Source organism: Nesoenas mayeri (assembly GCF_963082525.1).
Source record: "Nesoenas mayeri genome assembly, chromosome: 1".
Classification (NCBI taxonomy): Eukaryota; Metazoa; Chordata; class Aves; order Columbiformes; family Columbidae; genus Nesoenas; species Nesoenas mayeri.
This window is the reverse complement of record NC_137541.1, coordinates 24,239,072-24,266,152: the sequence shown is the minus strand read 5'-3', so window position 1 is coordinate 24,266,152 and position 27,081 is coordinate 24,239,072. Positions and strand designations below refer to the sequence as shown.

At 37.5% G+C, this 27,081-nt stretch overlaps 1 protein-coding gene across 1 annotated transcript; it reads right to left on the bottom strand.

Moving 5' to 3' along the window:
* Positions 1-3,456: 3,456 nt before the first annotated feature.
* Positions 3,457-25,241, bottom strand: SLC13A1 (solute carrier family 13 member 1; the record flags this gene model as incomplete). The annotated part of the gene is made up of 15 exons (XM_080343546.1): positions 3,457-3,600; positions 3,702-3,839; positions 4,765-4,926; positions 5,592-5,701; positions 6,572-6,675; positions 11,878-11,979; positions 12,069-12,167; positions 13,319-13,438; positions 16,631-16,791; positions 17,301-17,367; positions 17,457-17,514; positions 18,105-18,292; positions 22,288-22,424; positions 23,137-23,265; positions 25,143-25,241. The coding sequence occupies 15 exons, from the start codon at positions 25,239-25,241 to the stop codon at positions 3,457-3,459; spliced, it is 1,818 nt and encodes a 605-aa protein (XP_080199672.1).
* Positions 25,242-27,081: the final 1,840 nt, after the last annotated feature.

The following is a 27,081-nucleotide window of genomic DNA, read 5'->3' as shown; positions in this document are numbered from 1 at the left end:
TGGACAAAGCAATGAATATAACAGCATCAGATGAAGAGGACAGTTTCTGCTGGCAGTTATTATAGTGCTTTGTGCTGGCTGTCAGTGCCAAATCCACCCATTTGGTATCCAGAGAACCAGCCATTTTGATTCTATCTTTTTCATCCTTTTCAGTGTTCTCAGGTGATGAAGTTCTAGCAATATTCATCTCTGCACTGCAGAGTAGTTCATTTTGACTTAAAATGTTCTTAAAAGCTTTAAAAATACATTAGCAGTAATAACAACTCAGCTCAAAGATTGTGTCTGATCCATTCCTTCAACTTTTAGCAAAACAAGGGAAAAAAATCCTGGTGAAACCCTACATTCCCACTACTACCAACTCATTTACTCATGACTGGTTTACTTACAGGATACGATCTCTCAAAAATCTAATGCTTGGTCGTTTCATTTTTGTCAACTAATTTGTTACATGATGACAGTTAAGATGCTGGTCATTGAAAGTCGGTTTATATATAATTCTGCGTTTCATTTTGGTAACATAAATACACATGGCACAACAGATGAGTAACTTTCTTTACCAATCTCTCCCTTTTCTCAGTATATCATTCACCGTGTATACAGATCATAGTAAAAATAGCTTTTAAAAGTGCATCCTGCATTAAACAATTTGAATCTTTTTTCTTCTTTACTAAGAGACTTTATCACACTGTCAGACCCTGAAAATATAGACTTAGTTTAGGGAAATCTTGTGGTCTGCATTACCTAGGGGTTCAGACACGATGAGTCTTTCTTACCATATTATCTGTGGTCCTGCAAATAAGTCAAAAAGTAAAGCAAATGAACAGTTGACAGTCATCCAACAAAAACTGATCTTCAGCTTATGCCGAGAAGTGTACCACTTATTACAGAGTTGACAATTTCTGAAGAGTTCTCCTAAATGGTAAAAAATTATTATTTTCTTCTAGGAAAATATGCAACATGAAGAGAGAACACAGGTGTCAAAGCATGATTTCCCAGAGCAGCACACTCATGGACCTTTGTAGACCTCAATGTCACCTTCAAGGCTGAGGTTACGACTGCAAGTTCTGTATTGTGAACATTAATAAAACTGGGGACAGCTCATACGTGGTTAACAAATTTCCTCTGGCCGAATAACAGCTGCCACGTGGTTACAGTATTGGTTATTCTTTGCAGACTAGACCAGCAGAGACTGAAAATATCATGTCCACTAGGAATGGTAAACAAATGCCACAAAGAGGAGTGTTCCACTTTTTCATGTTTCATCAAAAAATAAAAATAACAGTTTTACACATAGAATAAAATCTATCCCAAATAGAAGCAATAAAAATGAATCTATTCAACTAAAATGAATATAATATGTTTGTTCACTTGTTTAAAGACAAAATGTTTCACCACAGGGACAGTAAAGCACTGGAGGACATTACCCAGGGAAGTTGTACAGTCTACATCTTGGAGAGTTTCAAGATGTGACTGGACAAATCCATGAGCAACCTGGTCTGAATTCAGTGCTAACCTTACTTTGAGCAAGAGGTTGGATGAGATGGTCTTCTGAGATTTCACCCGCTTGAAATATTCTATGATTCGGTGTTGCCACTGCTCTTGAATAATCTGGAAATTACAGAACTGGAAAGGTGATATCTCGGAACCTTACAGTAGGAGCACTCTCTTAGCTGGTTCTCCTGTCTATGCCTGCAGGACCAAAGACCTACACAAGCCATGAGCTCTTTGTTTTTGTGTCACACATCCTTCTGGGAAGAAACTGTACGATGTAACTCAAGACCTGTGTCTTGGATTAGCTACTTGCTAAGCATTTCCCACTAGTATCTGATGAGTTAGAGGCTTCATTTAACCAGGTGTTGCATCTCTGTAATCATAATCATTGATGCAGGGGATCAGTTAACATCGTTTGTATAGAGTCAGCTCCTGATTGGCCTAGTAATGGACAAAACCCTATTTTATTGAGCACTGAAAAAAAAAAAAAAAAAAAAAAAAAAGCTACCCATCTTAACAAGACAGCCTCAGTCAGGCTGAAAAGTGTGGTGGCATGTACAGATAGCAATTACTTACACAAAAACATCATCACTAAGAAAAAGTGCTTCTTTAATGACTCATTGCAGCTGAATCCGCATCCAATAGCTAATGGAAGCAAAAAATATATATAACAATCCTATACACTGTTTTCTGGCATTATAGAAATCATGACTGGCATCTCTACTCTAAATATGCATCATCAAAAATACATGTACAGCATCTGATCAGAAAACAAAGCCACTTTTGTTGTCAGTGTTGCTAGGAAAAATGATAATTTACAGTATCTGTAAAAGACAGATTAAGGTTTACAACCATCACAGAGGTGCCACAAGGGATGACCCAAGCTAAATACATGCAGCTTTGATTCAGACTACTAACTAAATCATCTTTACAAATTGTCGCAGGTCTTCCCAACAGGTGAAGAGAACAACAATGTAGTTCTTACAGTAAAAACATGTAACAATCATATAAGGCATCATTATTTGAAGATACATTTGACTCCAAACTTCCATTCTGACTATATCACACTGTTTTGTGTTTACAACATTAACAGAGTCTAGAAACCTTAAACTGGCACCTGCCCTGTAGAGATCATGAGCCTCCTCATGGAGATGCATTGTAGTCTTGATTGATGGACTGAGCATCACATCTCCAGCACTCTATCTTATGCTTTCATTCCTCAAGGGGATACATCTCTTGGCAGAGAGGCATGCTGATAATTTAGCCTCCATTTGTACAGACCAACTCAGATTTATCAATACATGTCTATCCAGAAAGCTACTAAATGATATCAAAACCAACACATTCTCCTTCCAAATTACAAGGTGCTTAACAGACAAAGTGCTGTGTAAGTGGTCATGCTACTCTTCTCCATTTTTTTTGCATTTTTGACAGGTCTGTAAACTGTGTGTTCAAGACAACACCCTGCCTGATCTTTGTGATCAACACCATTTTAAACAATCTTTGAATCTAGAAAACAGAAAACAGATACATTCTTGGACAAACTCCAAATATCACCGAAGTAATAGTAAGAAAAGGTATTTGAAATAATAAAATCTAAATCTCATTATTCCATTACCCTGAGAATGGGGCCAAACTGCCAGTGATAACGGCTATGTACATTTATTTTTTTTCTTTCATAACATGAACATATAAAATTTCAGATGAGCTGAAGCAGATTAGAAACTTGATCTAACTTTATGATATTTAGAAAGCCTAGCACTCTTCCTGATTACACTCCCAGACTGCACCATCAGTGTCCAAGACTGTGAAATATGGCATTTATAGTAATATAGATCCTTACTGTTGTGATGACGAAAAGCTTTTTAAGTGACTCACCACATGTCAGTGAAAAAGAAAAAAAAAACAATCCAAGCCAATCCCCATGATTACATGATTACTTTTTTTTTTTTTTTTTTTTTTTTTTTACAGCCCAGTGCTATTTGTAGTAGGAATGATTGGTGCCCAGCTTGGGTATGTATAGAGATCAAATATAGGCACTGTCCACGTCATAATTGCAAGCATAACTACAGCAACTCCAATTATGTTAATGCCCAAACCAGCTTTCACCTAAAGGAAAAGAAAAAGAAAGCAGAAACTCACATCAAGACACCGAAGAAAGTTTTTGAAATGTTAGAATTCCTCTTCAGGGGGTTTTGCTTAAAACTCACCATGTCCATAACAGTTAAATGACCATATGAAAATACAATGGCATTGGCTGGGTTTGATACAGGAAGCAGGAATGCAAAGGAAGTACACAAGGTAGCTGGTATCAAAATGAAAAGTGGGTTCACATGGATGGCTTCAGCCTATCATAAAATAAAAGAGAGAGACTAGCTGTCAAGGGACACATTTGCCAAACGAAATACATAAATACAAACTTAACACAAGTGAACTGTGAACATAACTACCAGCATAAATAGTGAGAAAGAACCTTTTCTGATAACTCATTTTTAAGATTATATCTGGGAATGCTTCAGAGGAGAGAAGGTGATTCTAATACTGAATAGCTACTGAACTTTAAATTCATGCCTGGTGTTTTTTAATTGTAGTTGAGTCCATAAAATAAGACTATTGCAAAGAGTGTGGGCACTGCACAAGCAGTAAAAGCAAAACACTACAAGAGAGATTATAAAGTTGAATTTATATACTATACTCAGGATGGATTCAATGAAGTGAGGACTGGGGTTTCTTTGTAAGAGAGGGAAAGGACAATATGTGTTTAGGCTGTCCAAGAAGAAAATCTACAGACTAGAAGAGGATTAGTAAATTTTGAAGAAGAAGAGAGAACTGGATGATTTGATAAAGATGATGAGAAGAAAGGACACAACTGAGCTAAGAAGAGAAGAAATCAGAATTACATATAAAGAATATCTATTAGCCCTCTCTTTTATTTGGTGACAGCTTTAAAGTTGCAGTGTTAATAATTTTCACTGAAGATGTGGTTCTGAAGAAACACCAAGAGAGCTGTCCTTTTAAAGTGCATCAACTCTTCGCAAGTAGAAATAACGGTGTCGATTTTCGAGTGTTAAACTTTTACCTAATTTTACTGAATTTTCAGCATCTGCTGTAAAAAAGCCCCCAACCAACCAAGTATCCAATGCACAACACAGCACAGCAAAAAATGCATGAAGTATTTTATACAGAGTTTTAAAAAAACACTTCTTTGAGCAGCTATATGATTACATGGATGATAGAGCAGATTCTTATTAAAACCAGCCTGTGTATACTCACCAAAGGAGATAGTATGGGCAAAAATATCGTAATGGTAGCTGGATTGCTGGCCACTTCTGTTACTGATGTGACAATAAGGCATGATATTAAGATAATCAGCCACAAGGGTAGTGATCCTAGAGGGCTCAATTTACTTGCTACCCAGTCAGAAAGTTTTGAAACCTGCATAAGGAATATGACAACATCATGTTTTACATATTACTGAAAAGAAAATTTAATAAATGGTATAGAATAGGAATTTACTCATCTGCTAATTGTGGAGCAGTTGCATAAAAGAGTAAAAATTTGAGATATTTTCTGTATTCCTACCAGATGTTTTTAAGAACATTTTTCAAATTCAGTGGTGTTCTATAGGAACCCATGCAAACTATATTCCACTTACTTATGTTTGCATATCTAAGATGGTTAGAGGAATCAGAATCAGAAACCCATAATATGCATATATCAGGCTTCATAACCAGAGTTTGGCCCCAAACCTCGTTGATTTACTGGAGTACCCAGTAGGGCTCCAAGAGGGAGGTACCTCAGTGACAATAACAATAACCCTAAGGCTTAGGAAACAGTCTGTCTGCACCTCTCCTACCACCATCAGGTTTAAATTAAGTAACAAACAGTAGTCATCATTCTGCACAGTCTTTGAAGAAAAAGCAAACTTCTGTTTTTGTAACCCTACTTCCTGAACATCTTGAATATTCATTATATTTATCACGTTCTGTATTGCTACAGAATAACTTGCTAAAATGAGAGAATAACTCTGAATTGACTGCATGTCTGAATTGCTCCTGATGCCATGCTAGTTGTTCAATATCTTCTATAAATTACATTACCTCACAGCCTTCTGCCAGTGCAAACCCGCCACCAACAAGAATAGCTATTTCCCAGGGCATGCATGACTGAAATTCCTTCCAAGTAATCAGTGGAGTGTAATCAAAAACAGCTAGAGGAAAAAAAAAAAAAGAAACAAAACACAAACACATTTAAAAACATATTGAAAAACATCTTGAAATAATCTCTCTAAGGAAGTACTTGGGAAATATTCAAAGGCAAAATCTCATCATTATAACATGAATTAAGACTTTGACACGAACAGCCTGCACTTCCTGGGTCAGACCTTTAGCTGCTGAAAAGTGTCAGAGCCTGAAGACAATGGAGCTATAAGTGTTCCTACCAGTGGAACGTTGTTCCCTGGTAGAGGGCCCTATGGCAGATAGCCATGGCGTACCAATGAGTTTCAACTACTCGGTAAAACTGCACAATTCAGATTGCTGCACAAATGGTGTTTCACTTAGACTCGTCTAGGTTCTGATCTCACATTCTCTGTGAATTCCCAGATCTTGTTGTCAGGAGCAAAAGTGAATGCACAAAGAGGACATGCCAGAGGTGTACGTTAATCAGAGTAAATCCCATTTTGAAGGGTAAAATTTAATGAGAATAGACTCATTTACCATGTTGAATTTTATAGGGTACCTTAAATAAGCAGTTACATTTTCAAAAAATAAACCCAACCCGGCCCCGTGCAGTCCCATTCAAAGCCCATTGCAATCACTGGAAAGGTGTTTTCCACTGGCAGTGGTGGGCTGCAGGTAGCAGGCTCCTGCTCACCACCAGTTCCTGCTGCTCACATTGCTTAATTGTTGACACTGACTTCCAGGCCAGGGATGCTTTACATCCCAGTGGGATATTATCCTGTATTAAAATTTTAACATTAGTGTTTAACAATATTCTTCTAATAAATGTAACACGTTATATTTATGGTTGCATTTTAGATACCTTGTTGTAGTATAATCCACATCAAAAGATACTCAACTGTTTTCTCCATTTGAAGTCCTAGACAATGTTTTTGCTGGAATAATAAAGAACAGGAGGCCTATCACTAAGGCACTTGTTGAATCTGTAGCATAACCTTTATACCTAAGGAGAAGTCAACAAGAAAAAAGAAAAACAAACAAAACAACACTTAAATATATATAGTCAAGAGATGCAGGGGAAAAGAGTGAGGAGGAGGATGGAGCAGCAGAAAGGAGCTTTTATGGGCCAACCACAGTTCCTCATTCCCCATCCCCTGTGCCTCTTGGTGCAGTGGAAAGAAGCAGAGGAGTCAGAAATGAAGGAGTGAAGTTTAGCCTGGAATGAAAGGGGTTGGGAGAAAGGTGTTTTAGTTTTTGTCTTTGTTTATCACCATCCAACTCTATTTTTAATTGGCAATTAAGTTAATTTTCCCCAAATCAAGTCTGGTAACTGGTAATGGATCTCCCTGTCTTTATTTTGACCCATGAACTTTTTGACCTCATTTTCTCTCCAGTCCTCTTGAGGAGGGAGAGTGAGAGAGCAGATGGGTGGGAATCTGCTGGACAGCTAAGGTCAATTCTCCACATCTGTAGAAATATTAGATGCAAGCCCTCTAAATTCACAAATAAGCCTCTTGAGTAAACATGTGCCATTTTGGGAAGGAGAATGTTTGGGAATAGCTGGTGCTTAAACAACTAATTTTCACAGTCCATGATATCCACAAAGGATGATGTTTTTGTAGTCAGGAGAAGGCAGCAGAGCTTTGTTATTGTCCTCCTGTGGTTGTCACTATAAGGGTCATAGACACAAGGCCCATGTTTATTTTGGTCATTTCCAGTGCCTAAGTACTGCTTGCACTCATGTTTCTTAAACTGATCCAATATCTTCTGACACGTACAGAGTAGCCCTAAGATCAGGTAAAGTGCAAAGCTGAGCTCTAAGGCCATTTTAACACATCCATCTGATTCTGTTACACACAGTTAGGTGGTGAGACTTCCCAGTCTGGCTTATTTCAGCCAAGATGGTAATCCAAACAAATAAGAATTTTGGTGTAGAAAGTTAAACCCAACATTTTCTTAAGCTTTTTTTTTTTTTTTTTTCTGTACGGTCTTCTGTAAGTTTTTCTGAACCAATATATCAGTATTTTTGCCCTCTCAGCCCCATACCATATACTTTTCTGCACATGCAGCTACTAAGTCCAAGTATAACTTCCCAGCAGACCTTTCCAGCAGCTTAAGGTTTTATGATAAATCAGGACTTCTCACTGAAAGGGACAAATCATCTCCCAGTCATATATTACAAATGTATAATCACACCCCTCAGCCTGCAAGCAATCTTCCGCCTAACACAGCCCACAAGGGCACATTGCTGGCTCATGTTCGATTTGGTGTCCACCAGAACCCCTAGGTTGTTTTCCACCAAGCTGCATTGCAACTGGGTGGCCTCTGGTATGTACTGGTGCTGGGGTTATTCCTCTCCAGGTGCAGGACTTAGTACTTCCCCTTGTTGAATTAGGGAGGTGAAATTTTTGCTCACAAAAGCTTAGTATTCCTGGTGCAAAACACCATTCTCAGAAAACCTGCCTGGGACACATACAACATCCTGCCATTAGTCATACTATCATGAAGACACACGTGGCACCATTCCAAGAAGCAGCTTTTCAATCATTATCAAATTTTGAGATAAACTTTTTTCAAAGTCCATTTATCTAACTTGTAATATAACTGCATATAAAACATTGATTTGATTGTAACACCGCAAATTTGATTGTCCTATAAAGAAGAAAAAAAAAGATACTTATTAAGGTGACCTCACAACGTCTCCAAATGAGATCGTTGTAGAGAACAGGGCTGTGGGCAGAAGTACATAGTGGCCTTGTGTTGGCACTAAAGAAAGGGAGAAATCATGCAGAAAAAAAGGAATACACCCAGGGAATAATCTGAGGAAGCGTGAGGGAAGTTCACCTTGCACAGACCAGCTGTAATCAGCTGCAGCCCAGTTTTAAACCTTTTGTTTCTTATGAGGTTCATAATGTTCTGGCCAAAGGTCAACATGAAACTCCTCTAATTTAACCTAATACCCTACAGCCTGGAATCAGGCCAGGCCATGGAAGGAAACTGTTGTAGCAGAAATGATGTGTGATCTTGTGCTATCAACAGAAGTGGAGGAAACAGGTGTATTTACACTGTGCTGCTCTCTGTAGTGTTACACAAATTTTATCAAAACTTCCTGCTGTTAGCATCCAGAGGGAGGTAACAGGGCAGGAGTGTAAAGGATTAGTCTTTGATAGATTTATAAAATTTTCTTAAGAAAAATTAATGGGTAAAGGTAATATATATTTGAAAGCTGTCACATAATGCTGCTAAAAAATGACCTCTTGTCAATACTGATACAGCACAAATGTGGATTAAAAATTGGCTGACCTTTCAAAAAGAATCCCTGAAAGAGTGCAAAGGTATCAGCATTAAATACCAATATTTCTGCTGGAGTTTAAAAGAAAATCAGCATCTGTATTTTAAAGGGGTATTCAGTAACTTATGAAGATGCACACAAGGGGCCAAGAACATGAACATAGGTGGTGAGAATGATGGAAATTTGTTTCTTAAAGCAAATCTTCGAGCATTCCATTTGGTTTGTGAAAACAAACCTTATAACATGATATAATTAAACCAGATACGTATATCCTTAAAGGACCTGTCACAGAAAAGTTTTTATTTCACCAAGGAAAGACAAAAACAGATGGCTGGAAGCTATATTCAGACAGAAAACAAGGTGTGAGATTATCTTGTTTAGTTTGGCAAGAGAGATGATTATCACCAGGACAAAATCAAGGAAAGCTTGATTCCAAATCTGAGGAACCTGCGCTTTACCACCCTGAAATCAAGTCTGGATACTTTCTGAGAATTCATGTTCTGTGAAAATAAATCTGTACTGGGCTTAACACACAAAACAAGCTCTTCTGATCCTTACCATGTTAGAATACAGGAACTGACAGTGCTGTCTGGTTTAAGGCCCCAGGAGTGGTTTGAATCCCACCTAATGGAACCCACTCACTGTTCTGGGAGGGTCTCAAGGTTACTTATAGCTGTGACATTGCAGCTTTTCAGAAGGACGAAGCTCATCTGTGCTGGTGACAGAACTTCCCTGAGGCTGGCTGGAGACTGTGGGGTAAGATCCTCTGGAAAGTAAGTAGTATCAGATTTCTGTTAAGAAACCCAATTTCTAATATCTAATTCTAATATTTCCTTACAGTTGTTCCCTGTAACATAAACTTAAGGATGTTGTGCACATGCCGATCTGTATACTTAAATCCAAAACACTGAAGAGTTTTGTACCCAGAGGCATTGGAGAACAGGTGCCTAAGCCACAGTTCATACACTGCTAGAAGCTTCTTGGACATCACAGTGGTGAGTGCAACGTAACCATCGACAGCAACTCAATTCCTGCATTTTGAGTTCTTTTTCCTGTTTCTTTGTTTTCCTTAAAGAAGATATCTAACTACTACTCCCAACTGTACCTGTGCTGGCTCCTTGCCCCACGGATACATCTTGGCTGAGAAGTTTTTGTTGCTCGGGAAAGAAAAAAACTAATTCCCTGGTTTTATGCCTGTTAATGCAATTGATTGATAGATGAAAACTACCTAGAAATAGGCAAGATCTGAATAGTAAGAAATGCTTTCTTTCCCCTTAAAGGTTTTGTTAGGGAGTAATGCAAGCTTTGCTTCTCTTCAGGTTACCTCACCCAGCTTACAACATGATTCAGCCTAATGTGACAGACATGTGCTTTCATTCCTTTCCAAAGGAAATGTTAGAGGACATCCACAAAGTGACATCTCCATACAGAACCTGTAACCACACTTATCATGGGAATATTCTGCTTTTCCCTGCCAACAAACAAAATCCGCAGACAATGATAAACAGGCAGCTTCAAATAGGAAAATGTGGATCTCTGGGCTGAATAATCTATTTGAGCCATAAATCCTGAATTTGAAAGGTTATTTATGATGTCTGTTTTTCAGTATTGGATGTATCTCATTAAATGATCCTCAATGAGCACTGAATGTTAATATAAAGCAGAAAGAGAAGCAAAGCCATCCTGATCGCTTAGCTGGCTGATTGCTTAACTAGGTAAACACTCCAAAAACCCTTTAAGAAGACAGTGTTTTATATGAGACAATGGTCATCAGCTCTGCTGTTGTTAGAAGGAAGAGAATGTTCTTCCGCAATTTTTTTAGTAATTGAAAAGTAAACAATTTTAAAACAATCTTAGTGTTTAACACGCTTTTTAATGCTATTTTTAGACAAAATAAGGTTTTTTTGCACTTAAGTCTTCAAAGAGCGACAATTATTCCTGTAACATCCCATACCAGACTTTCTGGCAGAGCACTGGGATGAGTGGGTGCTGGTGGAATATGGATGGTGGGAGTACATTTAAAGAGAGGAGGCATGATGGATGCATGGTCACATGTAATTTACAACAGATCCACAGGAAAACAAAATGGAAAATTACCATCTAAGTCCAGCACTGCCCTTTGACCCATTCAGTAACAAATGTTAAATCCAGAAGGGCATAAACGGCACAAAGTCCCGCAACTGCTTCCCAGTACTCCAGAACAAGACTCAGACCTTTATCACAGAAGAACAGGACTGAAATTACAGTAATCACAGCAAGAGAACAGGGCATATCTCAGTATTATAAATCCTTGTAAGAACAACTGATTTCTCCAGGAAAAAAGTTGAGGTGATCCTGGGGAAGGGACTGAAAACCAAACTGCAGCAGAAGCCAAAAAAAAATGTAATAGTTCCTGAATTGCTCCTGGCTTTTTGGTGGTTAGTTGGGCTGTGATGTTAAGTGAGTTATGCATGAACAGACAGGAATTTATATAATTATTTAGTAATATGATAGCAGGAGATGTTGGTCTGTACGCATACAAGTGTGGCTGTCACTAAGGGCAGTAGATCAAAAAATTCTAACCAAAGATTTATTCTTGAAATTGTAGATTTGATGAGAAAGCAGGATACTGTAATATCAGTCATCATGCATTCTCCCTCACTGGATCAAGTCTCAAAACTAGGCATAATCCCTCTTAGGAGACGTTATTTTATCTTGTAATGGGTTTAGCACATTTCAGATATTGCACATGTAGATCTTTGAAATTGCTGGAGTTTACCTGTTCTGTATAGATTCAGCCTAGAATATTTCAGAAGAATTGAAAGCCTGGGGAGCATTCTTTTTGTTTGTTTGTTTGTTTTAATTGAAAAGAAAAGAATATATACAGTTAAGTCAGTATAGTCCTTGTTGCTGTATATCAAAAAGATTACTTACTTTGGGAAAAGTGAAGACCATCCTGGGATGAAGCCAGGGTCTCTGGTGAACCACAGCAGGGTCATTAGAATGAATAAGACAAATGTAACAATTTCTGGGTAGCTACAACAGGAATGGAATGGGTTATACATTTTCCTGAATTTGCACTTGGATTTACTCACTCTTGTTTGCAGATTTATAGTTTGACATACCTCATTGGTCCAAGCTTCTCATACTCCTCCCGAATAATCTGTTCTGAGGCCTTTTCTCTGGCTGTTTTTTTCTTGCCCCTCTTGAACATATTTTTAAAACTGGAATATAAATCAGCAATATTGAACAAAGAATTAGCACTCTATACAGAAAAAAAAAAAAAAAAAGTCCAAACTTTCCAATAGCACTTCACAAAAGTAAAATTTTCAGTTTTCAGTATCTCCTATTTAATTATCACACACCAAACTGAGCATATTTGAATTAACTGACAAAGCCCAGTGGGAGATTGACAGAAGCAGCAACAAATTTGACCTGTTATTGACTAGCTCATTTGGCCAGGAAGAATGAAACCTATAATCATGGGGACTAATTGAAACAATCAAATATCTAACCTAGCCATTTAATGAGTCATCTGTGACTTTGCTGTACTTTGTTTTCTAATTAAAACGTTTGTATCACAGGAGCAGTCTGCCTACTGACCAGCAGACTATTCGGTGTGATCTTGGTTTTCATTCTTGGATAAGACCCTTACACTGTGTTAAAAAGAACATTATCAAAACAAACAAGAGAAATGAAACACTAAATTTTCACACAGTGAGTGACAAGCATGGGATGATTTTAAGGCTGCTTAACAGTAGACAGTCTTGCTCTTCGTCTCTTGCGCCATGTGTGGCCATGTAGTTGTGGAAGACAGGTGTCTCTGTTGTTATGTCTTCAGATGTTAGTGAACTCATGGAGAACAAGACTTTGAAGAATCAGCCTGAAAAGCATTTTCCTCTCCAAAACCTTAAAATTACAAGCTCTGAGGGAAAAATACCCACCATACCACCACATATAAATTTTGAAAAAGCGCAAGGTTTTTATTTCAGATTTACAGATATAGTCAACCAGTTTATAACACAGATATTGCACAAGTATTCAAGCCAATCCCTGATTCCAGTGAAGGGCAACTTCCTAACTATAAATCTTCCAGTCTTAGATTAACATGTATAAATTCCAGTACCCTTTCAGTATCCCCTTCTCTTGCACACATGCACTGCGTAATGATGATGTCTGTTTATTCTAAAGAATGGATATCATCGTTTGTGATATGGAATTTTCAGTTTGGGCTGAGTTGTCCCATCCAGAGATTCAGCCATATTAATCAAGGATGCAAAATCACTGTTGCTGCATTATTTTCCTATCGAGACTGTTAACTGCATTGTTCACTCCCAGCAGAAAATACCTCTTATTGATTGCAACATTTACTTACTCAAACCCAAGGAAAATCCACTGGAGCCAGATCCAGGAGGTCACCAGAATAGTAACTGCGATGGGGATGGAAAGGATAAACCAGGATCCAAAACTGATGCACTGACAACCTGGGTAACGTCTGGATGAAAGTAAAACATGGTTCAGTTGAGCTTTGCGAAGGAATGAAGACTTGTGAGAAGTGTCAGAAAGCCACGATGTAAGACAGTGCTTCTGGCTGGCAACTGACTTTTGCATGAGGTGGCAGGGGACAAGGACCACTCACAGCACTGAGGACCATTAAGACTGTAGAGAAACAGAACCTGAAGAAAAAACAGTTCTTTCACAGAAGTACAAAAAAATCCACTCAGAAGAACAAGCTCCAATGAACTTAGAAGACAACAGTAGAGACAATATTGAGACTTGTATTGTTTAAAGTTCTGTAAGGGATTCAAAACTAATTAGAAACAAATTACTTCTTTCCAGGGAAGGCAAGAATGTTCATTTTTTAGGTGGATTTTCTCTCCGGTCACCTTTTTTCTTTGATGCTGTTTTAATCTACTGTTTACAAATATGGGCCCTTCAACCAGAATTCTCCCTGTCATGTGCATTTCAGAAAAGAAGAAATAGGCTTCGGCTTTCTGAAAGAAATAAATTTAGTGTTGAATGACATACAAGCCACATAGGCAAAAAGGCCAGGTAAACTAATCCTGTTCTTTAATTTATTTTATGAACAGAAGCTATTCTTTCTTTTAGCTCCTCTAGCTCTACAGAGAAAACTTTTAGTGTGAAAAGTGAGAAAATTCTAGTCTCCTTGAACAGCCTTCCTCCTTGATGCAAAAATCAGATGGAAGGGAAATCATAATGTCCAGACAGAGGCTGTAATTAATGTTTCAAATTATTAGCCAATCTTTTGTATTTCAGGCCTTGCTAGAAGAAAAGGAATTCTGATGGTTACATAGGTCTTTGAGGCAGTAAATGCTATTTAATAATGCTTTCTCAAATATTGTGCAATTTTAGGATTGATTGATTATTAGGATTGATTATTATAATGTTACATATATTGCAATTAAAGTGCCAACTGGGACTGAACCAAAACTCCTATACACTTGTTGAGGTGATACTCTAAATTGCAACTGTACATAATGATAAGACAGTGAAACTGGAACAAGAAAAGACACTGTGTTATTTTATGTAATTTTCTGATTACATAGCTATGTACCTTTTATTGCATGGTTAGCCACATCACAGTTTGAATATACGAGTTCCAAGATAGGAAAAAACTTTTATCAGCATAACAATGACTTAGCATTTCATCACTTGCTAAAGTGTTTATGATCTTTCTGGAACACCAACAGGTTTGTTCCATAGAACAAATCCAGGTAAGATTAGTCCTCTTCTAAAATTCCAGACACTATATTGTTGTGTCTTTTTACATACAATTAAAGAATGAATAGAGAAATCCTGAGAGGATCAGTAACAAATCTGTCTTGAATAGAAGCCTTTATGGAAGTTGGTCTCACTGGCAGGATGCTTCAGCCCTGTGGAACACAGAATAATTGCTTGTCCTAAATCAACAGCAGGCTGGGGATTCCCAGCAGCACACAGGCTCCAAAGTTAACACATATATACTGGTTTCCTCTTTATGTGACAAATGAAAAGGAGGGAAGGAGAGAATAGTAAACACTAATTCCATCTTATTTAATACTAAAATTGGGAAGATATGAGGAATATGGAATTTTGCAGTGCTATTTTATGTGTTTTATTACTGAGTGGGAAAAGTAGGAATATGCTGCATGTGCAGCCCTTCTGCTGAATTATTCTCATTCAAATGCTTATGATACATGAAGGTAGACTGCAAATGTGTCCAGGTCATGATAACAGGTTAATTCCCACTTCACACAGGGTGTATATACAAATGAGGCCTCTAAGGAGCCGGGGAGCAAGGCAGTTAAAAATATTTGCACAGTTACGTGCAAAGATGGATAGATAGATAGATACCATTTAAGTTAAGGATTAGGCTCAGTGGTTGCATAAAGATTAAACAAAATCCTGTTGGGGTATAAAACTGGATTACACACGCAGTGCCCCATGTACAGCCTAGGCTCCCAGCAGAGGGCAAAGACCTGGGGAGGGAACAATCTGCTTATACATTCTTGAAGAGACTGTTAACAGCCAAGACAAACTGAAAAAACCAGCTGCAAGCCAGTTTTCTTCAAGTTTCGTACAACTGCAGGGAAATCAACAGGAACAGTTCTTACCCCTACTAATCAATCTTGGATTCTTCTAGGCTCCTGAGTGTGAAGCCTGCTTGAACCAGAAATGCTTGCATGTCTGAAAGTTTAAGCCTGGAGGACTTATAATGCCTTAGTCTGCCCTGTGTAGTTCTTTGCCTCAATAACAGGCACTTCGTTAGAATTTCCCTACTGTTTCCATTGTCGCTATTCTCTTAGCACAAGCTGATTTGCAGACTGTATCACTTCAGTCCTCTTTAACAGCATGCCGAAGCCAAATTTCATCCATTCATGGAGCACACGCTGGAAGAAAATCTATCAATAACTGGTCTTTCTCCATTTTGTCATCTGCAATACAGAATAGTGGGTGGAGGGTAGTAAAAGGATTGTGTTTTTCTTTTTTCTATTTTAACATTAGAGTAGGAAAATTTCTGTCAATGAGTAGTCTGCAGAAGAAAGAAGTTCAGCAAGAACTTTTGGTTTCTTAAAAGCTTTGGAATGAAATCTGCCAATTTTCTTTTCAAAATAGCTCTACTTAGAAAAGAAAAGGAATATTAAAGAATGTTTTTATACCCTAAAAAAAAAAGTGTTACTTTGAATTCAAAGTTTCAGAGCAGTTTGAAATAATTTGTTTTTTCTGTGGTTAACAGACCTAAATCCCTCTTTCATCACTGCACTAAGTAAAGCCTCCTGAATGTCTCCTGGTGACCTTTGCTAAGACCTGAATTTAGCTCCTGCTAAGTTCAGAAATTAATAACAGTTCTTCAAGGCCAGGTAGTGTCTTTCTCCTCAGATAAGCCCATGCCCTTTTTCCTGCAACCATTCAAGCAGTAAAGTACTACTTAACCAAAGAATGGCCATCTTGTTGCATGTGTTACGAAATCACTTATAGCCTTTGCCAGTGTAAGGCAAATACAAACATGCAACTTCACTTTATCTCTTTAACAAATAATAACAGAAAGAAAGCAATAGAATCAAATAATATAAAATCAAAAGTTAAGGTTTCTAATGCATTTTATGGAAGCCATGTGAGACCTCAAGAAAGAACAGTTAAAATTCTGGATTAAGAAGAATATAAATAATTTAACATAGTCACTTACGTATTGAACTGCTCAGCAAAAATCAGATTAGTTGATGTTCCTGTGATTGTGGTCAGTCCTCCGATGGTAGCAGAATAAGCAACACATAAGCACATTACTTTGAAAACCCCACTGTATTTGTCCTTTCTGTTTTTTCTCACTGTTTCAACAGGTGGTAGGTTCTATTTAGAAAGAAAATACGCTAATTAATATATAAGAAGGGCTCATCATCAAGCACAAAAGTAAGATTCAAGGATGTTCCAGAAGAGCCAGAAAATGTACTAGCAATATAGCTGTACACAGCATAGTTTTGTTTGCTGTTACAGTGGTGTTACAATTGTTCATGAAATGGAGGAGGAGGAAGAGCCAAATCCTGAAGTCCTTTTCCCGAGCTGTCTCAGTCTTTACACAAGAACTTCCTTTATATCTGTTGATATATAGAGACCTTATATATAGTGTTTGTACTCTGGTGAGGCTGGTTGTAAAACACTTGTATAAAAATACACTGGGAGCACAAAACCACTAATGAAATAACTACATAAGCAAACTGTATGTGTATCCACACTTATCTCTTATTCACAGCAAAATTAGCTTCATTGCTAGCTGTGCATGTTAGGTGTTGCATAGAAGAGAGATTTATGTACAAACTAAGCTACACACATTAGCTGCATAATAAAGACACCTTAAGTACCTCTTCCTTTTCTTTTTCATTTTCTTTTTCAATTGTGCACACAGTACTAGCCACACCATTGTCATATCTGGAAAAGCAAAAGTACATATTGTAGTGAACAGATACTCTATTTAGATGAATTCTTAGAACATAATTTAGTAAATGAATAACTATTACCCATTAACTTGTTTTTCTTTCTCTTTCCAGTCACTGCTTTCACATTCTTCTATATTCTCTGCAAGACATGGATGCAAAGACAGATTAGTATTTAACTGGAAAAGCTCCATCAGCATGTCCGATTCCATGCAACCATATCACATCATCCCACGAATACATTTACAAATGTTAGTCTTAAAAACATCTGAGTTGTGTCCTACTCCTTCATGACTCCTATTCCCCAGAGTCTGAATCTTCTAGTGAGGAGAAATCTTTCTAATTTACAGTCCAACTGTGTATGTGAACAGTTTAGATTCATGTGTTCTCTCAACATTGCCCTAGAGCTTCAAGAGCTCTTTTCTCTTGCTAACATTTAACCCCCTGTGTATCTATAACCTGTAGTCATATTTCTTTTCAGACATTTTTCTGGACGAAACAAGCCAGTCTCTTGTCCCCTCCTCTCATATAACTGCCATATTGTGCACCTGTTCTGTTTTAATTAATTTTTGTGAGCACGAGAGACCTCATAGATAGTAATCCAAGAGAAGCCTTGCAGTGAGGCATGTAATGATGATAGCACTTCCCTAGATGTTCAGCTTTATTTTATGTGGTATTTAGTCCACTGCAGAGTGAGGATGGGCACAGACAAAAACATTGCTGCGTGCCTACCGTCCAGCTCCAGTGCTGGGTTGATGGAGCCATTGGAGCAAGACATCTCCAGTGCATCAGCTTCTGTTTCAGTTTTGATGATCTGCTGAGCTACAGCCTCCACAATTGGCATCACCATGGCAGCAGCAGAGGTGTTGCTGAGCCACATTGACAAGAAAGCACAGCTCACCATGAAACCCAGTGTAAGCCTGGAACAGGAGAGAAGAGTGTATGGCTTCTACAGCAACGTCTTATATCACTGCTCTGTTTAATATAAATTGAGAGAGTTTCATCAGAAAACCTAAATGTAAAAGACACCAAAAACCTAAAGTTTGTAATTCGCCTCTGAGGAACTTTATGAATTTAAATTATTTTGATCACAGACACTGAGATTACCATTTTTTGGAGTTAAAGGATCAAATGTATTATAAATCAAAACAGAAGCAATAAGATTTATTTACAGAATAATACTATACTTGAATCATCTTTGAAGAGTACCATGCATGTCACAAGTTCAAATGAAAGTTTAAATGGCTATACTTCAGATGTTATTAATCTCGTATTGTCCAGCTAGGTCAAAACCCTGGCCTTACCCCTTGGGCTGTAAGTCCTCTAGATACCAGCCCAGTTGTTACAGGAAGAAATATTAACAATTCAGTTATTGGTACTTGCTTCTTAATCAGAGCCCCAAGACAGGTGTAGGGATTATTTGTTCTTCAATAAACATCATGCTTGAAATTAAATGGGAAAGTAAGTGAAGCTGATTACAATGTCTAGTCTTAGCACAGCTTATGCTAAGACTACTACAAATAGGAATTCCTGATTGCACTGATGCAGTGCACTGAATTGCGTCAGTGACTGGAGTCACTCTAGTTTTACACTAAAAAACTCAAATATTCCATGTCATATCTGGTGAAGCTGACCAGTAAACTCAGAATACAGGCCACATTGTAATTTTTAATGCATCTTTTGGACTTGTAAATGAGAGTAGTCCTCTTGACTTCCTGTCTCAAGGTTTTGGCAGTTTTGTTAAACACCTGCAATGCATCACCAAAGCAAGAGAACAACTGTGAGGGAAGGGATGGCGGTGTTACAGTATTTTCTGAGAAGTCATTTGTAAATTTGTAAAGTCATTGTAAAGCACTTTGCTTAGCCTTGATGAAAAATGTCGTAAAAACTATAATGATTTCTCAGCACATAAAGACAAGATTTTATATAAAAATAATGTAAACAATATTTTAGGACATAAAAATACTGTTCAGAATGCCTCTCATAGTCTTTTATTTCTGCTAATAGCAATAACATTACAAGTTTGAATTTTTTCTTGAGAGAGAACAAAAAAGTTCAATACCATGATTCCTAGTCTTTTCTCTGTGCACTTTTAATTGCATAATGATGAAATGATCTGCAGGTGGTGGACCTGATTCAACACAAATTGTCATCAGCAGTTTAAATCCCATTAACTTTAAGCAGTTTTTTATTAGGTACTCAGATGAAAATTGGGGAAGAATAGTGTTTTCAGAAGAAATGTTTGTGCAGAAAACACTGCTCAGGCCAAGTACGCTGAATATGAATGTTCACATTATAGAGGAATACAATTTTAGTACAACTTGAAAGATGATTTAAAAACAAAGTAAATTAAGACCCTCTCTAACATGTTTTGAAATAGTACATCACAAAATTCCAGCATTTGATAGGCTAATGGTCAAGTGACTATTTTGTAAATTGTGGTGCACTCCAATGAGTGACTCTAAAATTTATTTAAAAAATAATAAAATATATCCTAAGCAGTTCAGTACTTTCTTTTTTTCAACTATTTTGCATGGAACCTTGGATGATAACTTCATTTACATTCAAGTCTAAACTCACTCTTTGCTATGTGATGCACCATCAATGTTTTATTACTCATTCTAGACCTTGCAGGTTGCATAGACATATTCACCTTTCCATGCCAGTCTGCAGACCAGATCACATAGATCAAATTACAGGAGGCCTTTAGGGATTGATAGAATCATTTAGGCTGGAAAAGACCCTTAAGATCATCGAGTCCAACCATTAACCTAACACTGCTAAGGCCACCACTAAACCATGTCTCTAAGCAACACATCTGCACATACTTTAAATACGTCCAAGGATGATGACTCAACCACTTCCCTGGGCAGCCTGTTCCAATGCCTGACAACCCTTTTGTTGAAGAAATTTCTCCCAATATCAAATCTAAACCACCCCTGGCTTGACTTGAGGCCATTTCCTCTTGTCCTATCACTTGTCACTTGGGAGAAGAGACTGTCACCCACTTCACTACAACCTCCTTTCAGGTAGCTTTAGAGAGCAATAAGGTCTCCCCTCAGCCTCCTGTTCTCCAGACTACGTACCCCAGTTCCCTCAGCTGTTCCTTATAAGACTTGTGCTCCAGACCCTTCACCAGCTTTGTTGCTCTTTTTTGGACACACTCCAGGACCTCAATGTTGCTCTTGTAGTGTGGTGCCCAAAACTGACCACAGGATTTGAGATGTGGACTCACTAGTGCCAAGTACGAGGGGACGATCACTTCTCTAGTCCTGTTGGCCATACTAATTCTGATACAAACTGGTTTCTCCAGAAGAATGCAGAATGTGGAATCCAGAAGATTTCTGCTATTCTACTTCCACTGCTGCATCCCCCATATTCTCTGACACAGGAACTTCCTACAATGATACCTCTGCCTTGGGCTGGATGAAGCTCCAGCATGACCAGGCTGGCTGGGGACTCCTGCAGTGGAGGAGGAGGAGGGCTGTGCACAGAGAACAGCTGCCTCATTATACAGTGGGCAGAGCCAATGAGGGACATATGCTGAGAGGTGAGAGCATCCTCTCCTTCATAGATCATCTTATTATAACCTTATCATATTTTTGTCATGACCAGGAAATGTGATAGAGCTGAGACAATGATGAGGGACCACCTTCCTCAGGGTTACAAAACTGCCTGTGGGGCTGCTCTGGGTATCTTCAGCAGCTGACTGCAGGTTTCTGTGCCCACAGCAAGTTCCTCAGGAACATTCAGCTTAACAGAGCACACCATCTGCTTGTGTTGTCCCTTTCATGATTTCAGATAAAAAAAAAAAAAGAGGATTTAGGAGTGATCAAAAATGAGAAGTTCAAATAACTAAAACTGGATAACTCAAGAATATAACTAAAGATAATGGGAATCAGTTGAACAAGAATGTAAGGGGCATTTTGTCGAAAAAGAAAGCTACCAGCTACCAAAAGGTGCAGGAAAAATCAAGATACATGTGATATTTAAAATTAGGACAGACAAATCACAAAGGAATAGAAATAACACAACACTTCTATGAGGTGGTGTTAGTTTGGTCACCTAAGAGAGATCTCATTTTTTAGACCTGGGGTTTCTATTTTTCTGACTTTATATTTTCTATCACCATTTCTTTCTGACAAGGAGTCATAAGCATCATGTATTCTGGGAAGACAGACTCGCTCTACAGATCTTATCTGTAGCCTTACTGGTATGCTGACAAATGAATCTGTGGGCCTAAAGCTTTTCTCCAAGACTGTAAAGCAAGCAAAGAATTTTTCACTTCATAAGATCTATGCTGATAGTGAGTAAGAAGAAAGTGTGTGATTTCATTTCCCTCATCACCTAATCCAGTTGGGGCAGTTCCTATTCCTTTGATATTTTCTTCATAGGTAAAGAAAAAAACCAAACCAAACCAAACCAAACCAACAAAAATACAGACATTGTGCTTAATGTGTTTTTCCTTCCTCACCACATCTTTAGTGTTATGACTTTTTTTCCTCACTGTGTATTTGAACTCTTTTATTTTTAGGAAGTGTACTGAATTTTACAAACAGTATTGAATATAAATTAATAATAAGCATAGCACAGATTTTCTGTTGTAGGCACCAGGTATGTAATGTACTACTACCATTAAGAAAAAAGACCCTTACATTATTTACAAAATCATCACATTTTTGTTCAGAAGGATCCTTGTTATGAACAGAATCACTGCAGGGAACTTTCAATTAGGATTTTAGCAAAATAATAAAGTATCACCTACAAATCAATCATGTTATTTAAAATACCTACTTTGTTTCAGTAGAAAAGAAAGGCTGTATTTCTGCTACAGAAGAAGACGTAGGTAATTATTTCTAGAACACATAGCTTCCCACAAGTATTATTGTCCTTCAAGACATTGTTTAGCACATACCATGCAGGGTTGACACCCACCAGCATCACCATTCTTAAAGCCACTCTTTTGTGGAAATTCCATTTTTCTATTGATGTTGCCAAACAAATTACTCCAATCAGCAGCAGATGAAAGTCTTTAAAATAGGCAGATGCCACCTGAAATAAAAAGAAAAAAATATTTTGTTAACTAAATGGTGACTTTCTATTAGTATTTGGTATTACCAGTTTAATGAAAAAAAAATCAGTAAGGGTATATATTGAAGCAAATATCTAGAAATATTTTTGGCCTAAATTTGGACTGTTAATGTAATTGAAACTGTTAATTTCATTTAATCCCATGGTGCAAGACTAACTGCACTTAAGTGCATAGTGTTAAAATTAAAAATAAGCCTTATGATGTGAACAACCTAAGATCATCAGCTCCATCTTATATATTAACTATATCACCAGTTAAATGCTGCTCTATCTAATGTAGTCATCTGCCCAACAGATAAAAGAACAACATTAAACACAGAGTATGATCATCTATGGTGTCCTCTCTTTGACATGATGATATATGCTCAGCATTTTGCACATGGGGTTTTTATTATGTTATCTCGCTTCTGTAACATTAGGGGTATTTTATATCTAGCTAACATTTTCTACTTACAAGTCCCTAAGCACTGAATCAGAATCTAGGAAAAAAGATAAAGAAATATGAAGAAGTCCTGAGGACAAAGCATGTAAGCAAGACTTGAGGCAGACCTACTGTGATTGGCACTCAACAAATCCATGGATCAGCCCATGAGTTTTCAACATTATATAATTCTTTCTTTGTAGATCGTATCATTGAAATCCATAATATGATAGAGAGGACAAAACAAATTACCTCCTTGGATTGCATGATACCAAACAATGGGAACATAAAGGCAGGAAGCAAAGCTGAAACACCCAGCGGCAAAGCTTCTGTGAGCCAAAAGATGGCAACTACAATCAACGTGTATGCACATTCTGCTTCCTAGAATACAAAAGACACCACCAAAAATATGAGTGGATCATCCAGGAAAAGAATTACAATTGCAAAATGTCCAGCTATGTCAGTTGAGAGATTCTCCCCACCTGGAACAAGTATGAGTCAAGGGACCTGAATTTAGGGTACTTATTGCCTGCTATTGATGATCCTGCTAAGATACAAAACACAGACTGTAAAGTAATTTTAAAGAAATTTTCCTAAGAGATAGTAAAATTTCTTCAATTCTTCCTCTTATGAAAGGTGGGAAAAAAGTCAGCTGCCTTTTCCTTCAAGCACAATTAATCATAAAAGTCATTCTGGAGCATTCTCAGATCATGCGTTAACATAAATCACAAACATTCTGCAGTTGTAAGCAAACCTTTAAACCCCTAGGAGTACTTGCAGTCAATAATAGGTCAAATTTTATCTTCCTGTAATCAATGAAGTTTTGTCATCAGCATCAATAAGGCAAGGATATAACCTAGTATAAAAAACATTGTGCGAGACTGGTAAGAAATACAGTTGTTTTTAAGACTTGTAATTTTAGTGTCTTTTATGTGAATTCTTGGAAAACAGGATATTTTTTCAGCCCTTTTTTTTTTTTTTTTTCCAGGAGAATGTACTTCAGTGCTGCCTTTAAAATGCAACCGCAGCCAAACATCATGAGATGAAGTGAGCCCAGTTTCTTTCAGAATCCTAGAAACCTCTATTGTGCCACTTTGATTTATATTTCTGCTCTGGAGGAAAATGGTTTAGATCTTTTAATGCCACTGGTTAGGGCATGAAACTGTTCAACAGCAGCAGAGGTGTTTTTTATTGGGATATGGCTCTGGTAACCTCTGACTTGAAAAGAACTATGTTAAATTTAAGTCAGTCAGCTACAGCTGGAATTTATCTTTTGGGGGAAGTTTGTGTTGTTTATGAAACAATTTGATAGTGTCAATTCATTTATCACCTAGGAAATGTTCATCTCACCTAAGAATTAAAAATTTCTGCATTAAGAATTTCTCAAGGATTTCCTCTCAGACAGGAAACAAATATTGAAATTGTGATGTGAAACAATGGGAAGCATGTTACTCTGTAACCACTGTCTATCTGTGATGCAAGGACTTCTGAACTGGACTTTCATGCATTGTTACACATTATATGTGTCATGCATTTGTGATAACAAAGCACAGGATAACTCCATTTCATTCTGCTGACATGAGAACTGTACCAAATAGAATCATTAATAAAATTTTCAGATAGCTGTTTCATCAACCTAGAGGTGTAACAAGAGTTATTAATACCAGAAAATATGTATTTCAAGTAAAATAAGCCCAAGACATCCTCACATAACCTTCGATCTATTTAGGAACCAGAGAGAATTTCTCAGATCATTGATTCCAGTCATTTGTTATCAGACAACACGATATATGCTGAACTACAACACAATATAAGATGAACTTAACAAAACCCATAATCAAACAAAGAGGTAATTGTGGCTGTCTTCCTGACAATTCATCTCCATTTTCAATCATACAGAGATGTTTAAAAGTGGCCGAAATGTAATCTAAGGACAGGATTTTCAAGGTAGTCTAGATGATGTTAAATGAGAAAAATGTTAAATGAACAAGAAAACAAAGATATAATTTAGAATTCCATGCAAGCAGCACAGAGTCTTACATTAAAGCTGTTGTCTTATCTATATTTCTATGCAAATACTCTGAGTTGCCACCAAAAAAAAAAAAAAAAAAAAAAAAGAGGAAAATCCACAATGCAAACATCAAGAAGTCATTCAAGATCCCTTCCAATTCAAACCATTCTGTAATTCTGAAAAGATCTGGGAATCTCAGGCTTGGCATAGAGGTCAAAATAACTCCCTCTTAAAGCAGGTCACTTACTTTGGTTTTGATGATAAGCGGAAGTGGAAGTATCAGCAGTGGGGTGAGGACAATGAGCAGGAACCTTCGGTAAACCAGGAGGCAGTTAAAAATCTTCATGGTTGATGACTCGTAGAGGAACTTTCCTGCAGAAACTGCCAAAAAATAGGTCTGACTTTAAATAGTTGACTCTGATTAATATTTTTCCAAGCTATCACCTTTAGCCATTGCTAAAGCAGGCAAGTAAACCAAGTTAAAATTAAATCTTGCTCTTTATTGTTTTAGTGCGTTTATTAACAGTAGGTTGATAAGATAAGTGTTCATCATAAACCAAGGCTAGATGTTAGCCTCCTCATGACTTTCTCTCCCTGCTCTTCCTCATAACAAGTTTATGAATTAGAGCAGGTTTTAGACAACTAGATAACCAAAGTTTTCAGGTGCTCTCCCAGTCACTGTTGGTTTCAGCAGGAAATCAAAATGTCAAATATACACAGAATATATGTTCAAAACCAATTAAGGCATTGTGTAAAAACATATGCAAGATCATTTTACTGAACAAGATTTAAAATTCTTCATTTTCATCTCCATCTGTGGAGATATTAAAAACTTGATAAGACAATGTCCTGAGCAACCTGTCCTAGCTCTGAACTTTGATCTCCTTTGAGGAAAAGGTTGAACTAGATGACCTACGGAAGTCACTTCCAGTCTTAGTCTTTCTATTGATTCTGTCTGTCTAGAATTTGAAATACATGAGAAACCCAAGATTTTTCTTCTGTCTTGGCTGTCAAGGAGTGTATGATAGTTCATTTTCTCTTCTCATACAGAAACAGGAAAATGTGTTCCATGTACATCATATAAAGCTTTGAGGAAGGCTAAGACTAGGAGAGGTTTTGAGGCAAGAGTAAAAAATAAATAAATCCTTTTGCCTGATTTTTTCTTTTTTTCAATAAAAGAAAACTTTGTACAGTTTTCGCAATGCAACAGAATAGCATCAGATAAAGAAGAGGAAAAGGCAGGAAAGAGGCTTGTATGCTATCTGTGCCTGAAGATCAAAAGGGGAAAAATGCACTGCTTCATGCTCAGTATCTCACATAAAGCAGAAAATTGGAAGAGAAGACAGATGGAGTTTTTTTGAGCTACCATCCAAAGGCCAGGTAATAAGGAAGATTTTTACTACCTATATAACTTTTTGATTATAAGGATCCCACATGTCAGGGTACAGACAAGCCAAGTGATCAGATTGCCAGTGTTGCAGACACACTTTTGATTTTGGGAAGGCAGGACTTTGGTTTTACTAGGAAAGCATTATTTCACATCTGACTAACAGGAAGGAATTGATTGAAACCACAAAGGTGGGAAATAATTTGAGGATGAAAGTAATAATGAAATAACAGCCTTTTTTACTGTACAGAAATAACAGGGAAAAGAGCTTTGATACAACCTGGAGAGCTGAGACTGAGACCCCCTGGGAAAACAATGCAAGGCAGGGGTGTCAAACTCATTTTCACTGGGGGCCACTTCAGCCTTGCAGTTGCCTTCAAAGGGCCAAGTGTAATTTTAGGACTGTATAAATGTAACTACTCCTACATGTATGCAGTCCTAAAATGCCATTTGGCCCCTTGCAGGCAACCGCGAGGCTGATGTGGCCCCCAGCAAAAATGAGTTTGGCACCCCTGATGTAAGGGATGAAGAAGTTCAAGTGAGCTGGTAGCTTTTGAAAGGGACCGTTCTACATATATTATGACAAACCTGGTTTAAAGACTTGAGAAACAGTGAACAGAAAGGGACGCCATTGTGCCTTCATCAAGAAAGCTTCAAATATCCAAAAATGGAAAAGGAATTGCATGAGATCTGGAAAAATTAGTGTGTGCCTGATGACTTCTCTAAGGGAATAACAAAAATGTAGATTAATAAATTCAGGAAGATTGTTATGCAAAATATGTTTCAGTTGGAAATATCA